This window comes from Elephantulus edwardii, unplaced genomic scaffold (genome assembly GCF_000299155.1).
Source record: "Elephantulus edwardii isolate Elephantulus edwardi_28Jun2011 unplaced genomic scaffold, EleEdw1.0 scaffold00284, whole genome shotgun sequence".
Lineage (NCBI taxonomy): Eukaryota > Metazoa > Chordata > Mammalia > Macroscelidea > Macroscelididae > Elephantulus > Elephantulus edwardii.
In genome coordinates this window covers 3151280-3161393 of record NW_006400034.1, presented here as the reverse complement: position 1 = coordinate 3161393, position 10114 = coordinate 3151280, and the positions used below count along the sequence as shown (strand labels likewise).

The window sequence follows — 10114 nt, the reverse complement described above, 5'->3', positions numbered from 1 at the left end:
TTCAATCAGCATGTACAATTCAATTATTAGTTGATTACCAATTTCAGATATTTGCTTGATAGATGAACAAGTTGTCAGGGGATGAGATGCAATTTTATCTTTTTTATTTGATTTCCTCTAACAGAGTAAAGAGGAAGTAGCAACAAGCTGCTGAGAAGAATCAGGAATGGGTAATTTGTTAGCTATTAAACAATTGATTCTTAAATCAAAGAAAGTCAGCTTTTCCTTAAACCTGTGCTTCTGGTGGACATAGCAGTTGCTGTTGTCTGCTGTTGAGTTGGAATCAAACCATAGCTGAGCCTCCAGTGGGTTTTCAGAGGCAGTTACTCACAGGGCAGGAGACTGCCCATCCTTCTCTTGTGGAGCAGCTGGTAGATTCAAACCTTGTTCCTTTGGGATTACAGCACAGCTTCTTACCACTAGGCGATCAGAACTGCGGTGGACATAGAGGTAGGCATATTCTATTAATGCAGCAGGAGAGGATTCTTTTATCCAGAAGTGATGTCCAAGAATAAATGCTTAAAAAAGAACGTAAAAATGCTCAGAAGAACCCAAAACCTTGCAGTGTGTACTCTGGCCAGATAATAACCACCCAGTAGGACCTTTCTACAATAGAGAAGACATTTTTATGAATGAGCCTGTTAGTGTCTAACTTTCTCTACCATTGATTAGGTAGGAAAACATTGATGAAACAGGAAATCTCTCAGCTTCTGCTGTGGAAACCCAGAGGCTTCTTTAAAAAAAGATGGAAGCGCCTATCCCCCTAATTATTATTATATTAGCAGATTTAAGGAAGAAATCAGAGAGAGCAAGAGAAAGCTTAATTCAGCTTTATTAAAGGCAGGGTGGGGGAGAGGGCACCTGGGTGAGTTTCTTATTCTGGAGATGAAGAATGGGGAAATCACACTAAACTTATTGGGGAAAACTTTTATAAAGAGTCTTTCGGGAGGGGCATTCCACTCTGATTTATGAGCCACCTGCTAGCTCAGCCAGACAAGCAAGGCCATTTGCTCTTCTTATCAGCAGCAGGCAAGGCCATCAGCATTTGAGTTCTGAGTTCTTCATTCTTCTCTTTGGCCCCCTTTGCCCAGATTAAACAATTATTAATGGAAAACAAATTTCCACATAATGGTAGATGGCTGGAGTTTTAACCTTGACTCAGGTTTTTGGAGATTATATTTGTATGAAATTTTGCTTGAGTCACACAAGGTAAAGGTACAATGTCAAGAACCAGACAGTAAACCAGTGGTTCTCTTGATGTGTCTCATGGAAAACGTGTGAACTGTAGCGAGGAACAGAGCTCCACAGTGCGTTTAAGGTTGTGAACTTTCAGAAATAGATCAACAGGACGTTCTTCTGAGAAACTCTGGATGTGTTTAAACAATTTTTTTTGAGGGGGTTAGCAGCCAATCAATGCACCACTTGTTCCCCTAGGGATGTGGACACTTCCAGAGCAGAGATGCTATTATTTTCAGTCTTCGTTGCCTGTGTAAGGAGATGTTTGGTTGACAGAAGCATTAAAATCCAAGCCCAAATCCATTGCCCTGAGTTACTTCTGATTCCTAGTGATGCCATAGACTAAACTTCCTCAGAGGCTTTCTAAGGCTTAAGTCTTTACAGAAGCAGATTGTGACCTCATCCTTCCAGAGAGCAGCTGGTGGACTCCAGGCAGCTGACCACTGAGCAACCAGGACTCCTGATAAATGAAAAAGCAGAGAATAACTTACAGTTTGGGGGTCTGAGCCCCTCAGCTGCCAATAATCTCACCATGAGGCTATCTTTTTGCAATGATTTAGTCAGGCAAAATTTATTACAAGACTCTGTGGTGAAAAAAAGTGAGAGCTCTGGCCTTCAGGTTGTGCATCTACCAGCTGCCCCATGGGAGAAAGATGGGCAATCTCCTCTCATGTGATTTACTGCCTCTGAAAACCAGAGGGAGGGTCAGCTGTGAGTTGGTCCTGACTCGACGGTATACAACAATAACAACAACAACAAATTATGGGGGAGAAAAAAGTCTTTTCAGTTCTCATTTTCCAATCTGGACTTCATAGGATCTATTTCTTTCTTGGAAGGTCCGAGTTTTCTCTTGAGTCTCCCCATGGCTGACTTCATCTCTTGGTTCCTCAGGGTGTAGATTACGGGGTTTAGGACTGGGCTTATGACAGTGAAGATGACAGAGACGGCTCTGTCCGTGGGGAGGGCAGTGAAGGGCCTGGCGTAGACATAGATGCAGGGCACAAAATGCAGGGTGACCACAGTGATGTGGGCTGTGCAGGTGGAGATGGCTTTCCTCCTGCCCTCCCCAGTGTGAGATCTCAGCATCATCAGGATGACCGTGTAGGACCCCAGGAGAAGCACAAACCACAGGGTAGTGACCAGACCATTGTTGGAAATCATCAGAATCTCAAGGACAAAGGTGTCAGTGCAGGCGAGCTTCAGGACCTGGGGGACGTCACAGTAGAAGCCATCAACAACGTTGGGGCCACAAAAGGGGAGTGGGAGCAACAGGGAAATCTGTACAATGGAGTGGACAAAGCCCCCCACCCAGGAGGCCACAATAAGTCCAGTGCACGTGCCTCTACTCATGATGGTCACATAGTGCAGGGGCTTGGAGATGGCCATGTAACGATCGAATGCCATCACAGACAGAGAAAATATGTCAGCCCCACCGAGGAGGTGAAAGAAAAACATCTGTGTGATGCAGCCATTGAAAGAGATGGTCTTTGTCCTGGAGAGAAGGTCTACCAGGATCTTTGGGGCAGTGATGGAGGAGAAGCAGATGTCCAAGACAGACAGATTGCAGAGGAGGAAGTACATGGGTGTGTGGAGGCGAGACTCACAGGTGACAGTGACCATGATGACCATGTTTGCTAGTACAGTTGTCACAAAGACCAGAGATAAAAAGAAAAACAAAAGCAAACTCAGTTCTTGAGATTGAGTAAGTCCACAGAAAATAAATTCAGGCACCCTGGTGTAATTCCCCAGGGCCATTGGATACTTCCTTTCTTCAAGCACACCTTTGAAGGAAATAATAATATGACTGAGAAATGCAATAAACACAGGCTTATAGAACGAGAGCATGCAAAAATATGCAATTTCTTTTGTCATTTCTTTCTTTCTTCATGAATGGACAGCAGTATATGGAAAAGTTACCTGGTGTGAACTCAGTTCCATCATTGACACAAGGCAGGGTGTGGACTAGATCATTAGTTCTCCTGCCGTGCTCAGTGGTAGTCTGTGGGCCCTATAGAACCCACATTTTGTTGCAGTGGATGAAAAGTATGCAAATGTGCCTGGTGGAATGATGTGTGGATTCCATACATTCTGGTGGATCTGGGGACATCTAATTTTATCCACATTTACTTTGTGTCTGGGGCTTACAAGGCTTGAAAATCATCGGGATAAATCCATCCTTAGATAACTTTCAGTAACTACATGATGAATCCATGTGAATGTCATGTTGTGGTTGTTATGTGCCTTTGATTTGGAACCTACTCATGGCTGGCTCCAGGGTTTTTAAAGGCTGTGAATCACACGAGAGAAGATTGCTCCCATTTCTCCTGAGGAGTAACTACCTGGTGGGTTCAGTTTGGACACCTATTTGCAATAACATTTCCTATCACATCCCAGAGGTTAGAAGAGATGATTCTTGCTTTCCTCATTCTAGAATGGAACTCAATAAGGGCCAGTAATGCAGGGCTGTCAATTAGGGAGAGGTGGCCATTGCTGTTGATTGCCTTCAAATCAAACACGACTCATAAAGACCCTATGAGCAAAAGGCCTGAAGCTCCTCTACAACTATCAACATTTATCAAAGTTCATAGTTTCCGGAGGCATGTTATTTAGGAAGTGGATGCCACTCCTGCTTCCGAAGCCAAATTTCTCCTCACAATTAATTCTGATATTTCCCCCACTATATGATCTTTATTGCCTTGGAAAAGGACATTGTGCTTTGGAAAAGAGAGGCCCAGTGAAACAGAGGAGACTCCTCCATGAGATGAACGGACGCAGTGACTGCGGCAATGGCCTTAAAGCACAACAGAGATTCAGGATGGTGCAGGATCGGGCTGGGTTTTGCCACAGTCAGTTGGAGTCAATGTAATGACATCTAAAAACAATCCAGCAAAGCGACAACATCTGCACCCCTTTTAATACCTCTCAGCAGCCTCAAATGTCTCTTATTAAAAAAATATTTCAGAACTCTTCGGGGATCGGCCATAAAGGATGTGCTTAACGCAAAGACGATGCCAAGAAGGGTGATGAGAACAACTGTATTCATGCAGGCGGCAAAGTTCCAGATCCATCACCATCTCGGTCTCAGTTTGCAGCTCCTTCCTCACAAGCGTGCCCAGAACCGTATCTATTTGTCTATCCGTGGCATTCAATGCCAGGTTTTACCACAAGGACGGAATAAGGGAAATATCCTTCTGCCTGCCTTCCTATAAAATTAAGCCGTGTCCGTTTAGCTCAGATTTTGCATTTCCAGACAGTAAAAAGCAGTACAAAGATCATATCACAAAATGAAAGCAATAATGGTCTCTCTTCTACCCAGTTGCCTTCTCATCTTCCTTGGAGAAAAGTATTTTGTTTTCCTAATACTCAGCACTGAAGAGAGGATGAAAGGCACCCAAGCGTCGAGGACTCTCCTTCATAGGGTCGCTTTGAGTTACCTGCAACTCGACGGTACTTAACAACAACAACAACAACAATACTCAACAGCACTTAAAAACAACACAACAATCTGTCCTGTGTAGTATGTATGGCCACCATCACAACACATACAGATAGGAGCATATGTCATTAAAAAGACTTACACGGAAGGCTAACCTCCCATCACAGAAACCAGGCTGCTCAAAACCAAAAACACCTCACACCAACCAACAAAGAAATCTTAAGAGGATTCTTTTTTCTTCTCTCAATTTATCCTTTCTTCTCCACCTTCATCTAAACTCTTATAATCTCTTCTTGGATCATTGTATTAAGTTCCTAATTGATCTCGTTTATTTGTTTAGTTTATCTTCTAATTCATCCTCTCTGATTTTTACAGAATCTTCCTTTTCTTTTTTTTTTTTTTTAGAGTAAAATAGCAATGACAGATTTATTAAAAGGTTACATCCAGGGAGCTCTGGTGGCCTAGTGGCAAGAAGCAGAACTGCAATCTTGAAGGCATACAGTTCAAACCCACCAGGTGCTCTGCTGGAGAAGGAGGGGCAATCTCCTCCTGTGCCAGTCGGATTCAACTTGATGGTACACAACAACAAAAACCAAAACCAACCAACCAACCAAACAAAAAACAAATAAAAGGTTACATCCCCAAAGGGATAGAACCCCCTCCCTGAAAGGAGATATTCAGGGAAGGTAGAAATAGTTTTTAAGTCATAAAGTTGTTGTTGTTATGTGCTGTTGAGTTGTTTGCAACTCAGAGCAACCCTAAATACAACAGCCCTGAAACCTGCTCTATCCTGTGCCAACTTTACTGTCTCCGACACACATACTATCATTACCCTAGTCACTGTATCAATCCATCTCATCGATGGTCTCCCTCCCTTTCTCTGTCCCTCCACCCTTCCAAGCATGATGTCCTTCTCCGAGGACTGGTCCCTCCTTGCAACATGCCCAAAGTATGTCAGATGAAGACTCAGAATACCTGCCTCCAAGGAGCAGGATGGCTTCACCCTCTCTAGGATAAAACTGTTTGTTCTCCTAGCAGTTCATGGTATATTCAACACTCTGCTCCAGCATCACAGCTCAAAGGCATCAATTCTCTTTCTGTCGTCCCTAGTCATTATCTAGCTCTCTGATGCATACATAGCAAGCAATTGTGAAGACTGTGTCCTGGACCAGGCACACCTTAGTCCCCATACTGACATCATTGCTCTTCAGTATTCTGGAAAGGTTCCTAACAACCAACTTTCCTGATGCAATTCATCCCTTCATTTCCTGGATGCTGATACCAAGTCATAAAGAGAACTATGTTATTCCTCAGTTTGAAACTTTTCAGCGATTTCCTATTGCTTACAGAATAAGGGTTAAACTTCTCTTACTGCAGCCAGTAACTCTCTATCTTGACCTTTATGTGGGTTCTGTTTTCTCTGATCCCTTTTCAATATGTGGCCTTTTGGTGATTCCCATCTCTGTATCTGTTTTCCTGCTCTTCCCTCTGCCTGTCATGATTCCCTCATTCTCAAAATCTCCCATCCTCCTGTGTCAACGCTGATCCTTCACTGCCTAGGTCCAGGCCTCCTCACCTGTGAATACTTTGCTCATTCCCTCAGCTAGACTCCTCCTTTGTGATCCCATATTATTTGCATGGGCTTCTCTTCCTACACCTGTGACTGTTTATGCCTCATCATTTATCTGTCTGTCTCAGTTTTGTTAAATTTCTCCATTAAGCCCCAGGTTCATCTTGTCTTCTCAGTGTTTCCTTCATCCTCACATTGATAACACCTTTCCTGGAACTTGTCAGGTCCTTCAGAAGTGGTTTTCAAACTAGGGAGCCAAACACTTACTTGAGTACTGTAAGAAGTAAATGTGATGTTTGGAAATGCTCAGCACATAGTAGGCATTCAATATACTTGGTTCTTTCACTGAAAACTATAAAGACCCTTAAAATAAGTTAAAGCCATAAAATGAAGGCTTCTCTTCGAGAAAATGTGCTTTTTGAGCAAGGGAGCCAGAGGCTTGGAGGCTGGGTTAGTTCTTCAGGAAGAAGGCTGGATCTGCCTCAGAAGGAAAGAGAACTGCTGAGTCATCGGCTGCTGGAGTGAATATGGTGCTGACTTTGAAATATCTTTTTCTGAAGACATTTGGAATTTAAGGAAAGCATTGGGTTGGTGGTTATTATTATTATTATTATTATTATATTCTCTCATGCTGTGGAAAGAGGTTCCATGAATGCCCTGAAAAAACTTAAAGCTAAATAAAAATCTGCCAATTTTATGTGAATCATTGTTCTATAAAACACAATCTTCTTTCCCTTAAGCCTGCTGAGCCTACAGCTTGGCCTATCTCTTTTAAAATGAAGATTATCTCTATTCAGAATATATAACATCTACTTTCTGTCAGTAATTTGTAGTATCATTTTCCCAGGACATTTTCATACTCATATTTCATACATAATCCAACATATCTCATGTGTGGACGGAGGAATGTTCTTACCTTCAATGTCCAGCCATGAATTTACACCATTCGGCCTGCAACCTGGGTCTCAGGGTGTGTGATATCGTTGAAACTTTGTGCTTGCAGGTGAAGTATTTTGAGGATTAACTACACCTGATTTCAATAGCCCCTCTTTCTCCTCAACATTGGAAAAGACCAGACTCTATGAGTCACAGCTCCAAGGCTTCTTCCTGAAACAATACTGTGTTGTTATCATGAGTACAAGGCCTTCAGTTTCAAATCTAATTTGAGAATTAGCAAAGGGAATTTTGTTCGATGTGTCTGCAGAAATAAAGTGGACATTGTGCTGATTAGTGTTGAAGTTCCAGTGGGAGTGATTAAAGAGTAAGTGCGTTTCTTTACAAGTTCTCTTTCTGTTAATACTTGGCACGTATTTCTTCTTTCCAAGTTCTTAAAACCACAGAGGACACACATTCATTCATTCTGGAACTCTTTTTTATAGAAGATTCTCTATCAGTATATCTTAGCCTGTTTGACTAAGCATTTTCAGCAGCAACAGTGTTTTCCTCAAGGGAACAAACATTCTTGGTGTGGGGTAGAAAAATGTAGATATTACAGTGCTTTGTAGCTTTTTTTTTTAAAAAAAAATTCATATACATTGTGTTTCACACATTCCTTCATTCACATTGTGTTTCATATGCTCAATCTCATACACTATTGTTGTTGATTGCTGTTGAGTTGAGCATGACTCATAGCGACCCTATAAACAAAAGGCCTGAAGCCTTTCTATTAACTATCGTTATTTCTCCAAGTTCATAGAGTTTCCAGAGACATGTTGTTTAGGAAGTGGATGCCACTCCTGCTTCCAAACTTACAGTGTAGCTTACAAACAGAATCACCACTAATCTATGCCCCTATCACCGTGTCTTCTCAAGTCCCCACCAGATCTATTCCTTCACCCCATCCCTTCACCACCCAAAGTCTGCGACCCCGTGACTCCCCCCTCCCCTTTCCCCTTGGGACTTTTATCCACATCTTTCTAGTTATCCTTCTATATTTGCAATAATATTCTGATGCAATATTTGTCCTTATGAGACTGAGTTAGTTACTCAGCAAATGCTCTCTACCTTTTCCCATAAATAGACATAAATAGATTACAATGTATTTGTGATAATACTATTTTATGGAGGAGTTATAAGGATGAAAGGAATTTGAAAAGGATCCTTGAGGTGATGACAAAAATTTCAAGACATTGAGAATCATTGTCTCATGATTGAGAGTGTTGACTCAATGTCTTCTAGGACACAGGACCATAGACGTGGGCTTCTTTCCAAAACCTTCTTTACCAAATAAAAATGCAACACAACAACTTGTCACCTTGAACCACACTTTCAGTGTGTTGCAGTTTCCTAGGCTTGCATACTCCTTTTGATTAAATTTTGAGTAGTCTTGGGCACTGAGAGGTTGAATGTCAATCTCTTATCAAGATAGAAGGGAGCTTGACTGCCTCTTCTCTAGTTTTTAATGTGTTAAATATGTGTATGTGTGTGTGTGTGTGTGTGTTTACATTGAGACTGACTTTTCAGTAACTCATTTAGAGAGATTTGTCCCCCCTTTTTTTCACTCTTCATCCCTTGTGCATATCCTGTATCAACTTGTTAATTGCATTTCTCATAACGTCTTGCCCTTTCATTTCCTTCTGCTCACCTTTCCCTATGCCATATTCCTTATCTATAGATTCACATCCTTTTCCCTCTTCGTCCCCACTCTCGTACCTATTTATTTGCTCCCTCAGAATCCTTCACTTGGGAGAGGGACAGATTTCAACACGGCCCTGATGGGTGTTGCTAAATAATCTTGATTCAGACATGTTTTAGGGTGTGTGCATAAGTATGTTTATGTATCTTGATAAAGTAACAATTGCTTTTTTATGGGGTTTTATGGGACTAAAGGGCATTTGATTCAGGTCATAGTCTTTCTGATCACTTGCTATGAATTTGAGAGGTAGACAATGAATAAGGATGACAGAAAAAGAAACAATGCCTTTGAGCTGTGGTGTTGGAGAAGGGCACTGAACATCCCGTGGATGGCCAAGAGAACATAGGTGTCTTGGAAAAGGATGTAGCTGGAGTGCTCTTTGGAGGCAAGAATGATGAGGCTTCATGTCACAAACTTTGGGCATGTTGCTAAGAGGTTCTTTCCTTGTAGAGGGACATGATGCTGGAAAGGGTGGAGGGTCAGCGAGGGAGGATTTACACGGTGACTGCTGCAATGGGCTCCCGTGTGTTAGGAAGAACAGGATAGAGCAGAGCGCAGATCTTTTGTTCATAGGATTGCTATGAGTCATACTTAGCTTGACGGCCCCTAACAACAACAAAACTTGGGGTTTTGTATATGTTTGTGCTTAAAAATTTTACATGGTACATATTTTCTTTTGGCGAGTAAAAGTTTACAACTCATATTGGCTTTTCATGTATTGTTTTTTAATTGTACCCAAAATGTTTATTTTGTGAATTATTTTTCTGCCAAATTGATTTTTAAGTAAGAAACTTATGATGCAACTAATTGTTTCTGATTATTTGTAATTTTTCAGACAATTGCCCAAACATTAATAATATTTTTCAGTTATGACCTTCATAACAGACAGAGAGTAGGGTGGATCTCACTGATTAAGACAAGCTTGCAAGAAGGAGTGGCATCCACTTCTGTAATAGTTTGCCTCCGGAAACCCTATGAATGTGGAGAGAGGATGAGAGATACCCAAGCATTGAGGACTCTCCTTCATAGGGTCACTATGAGTTGCCTGCAACTCGATGGCACTTAACAACAATAACAACAACAACAACATGCTCTTCATAAACAAAAACAAAAACAAATAACTGAATCTGATAGGTGTATTTTTATTTATTCTTACAGTTTTTGTTTTATAACAGTATTAACAATTGATGTAATGAATTAATTACAATGTTTGACCAGCCTCTTTTCTTTTTTTTTT

At 41.4% G+C, this 10114-nt stretch overlaps 1 protein-coding gene across 1 annotated transcript; it reads right to left on the bottom strand.

Moving 5' to 3' along the window:
• Positions 1-2019: 2019 nt before the first annotated feature.
• Positions 2020-2991, bottom strand: LOC102847703 (olfactory receptor 4D9-like). The gene has a single exon (XM_006900485.1). The coding sequence runs from the start codon at positions 2989-2991 to the stop codon at positions 2020-2022; it is 972 nt and encodes a 323-aa protein (XP_006900547.1).
• Between the last annotated feature and the right edge of the window lie 7123 nt (positions 2992-10114).

Excerpts from the sequence above, each read along its gene's own strand:
- LOC102847703 (XM_006900485.1), bottom strand. The coding sequence starts at position 2,991 with ATGGCCCTGGGGAATTACACCAGGGTGCCTGAATTTATTTTCTGTGGA.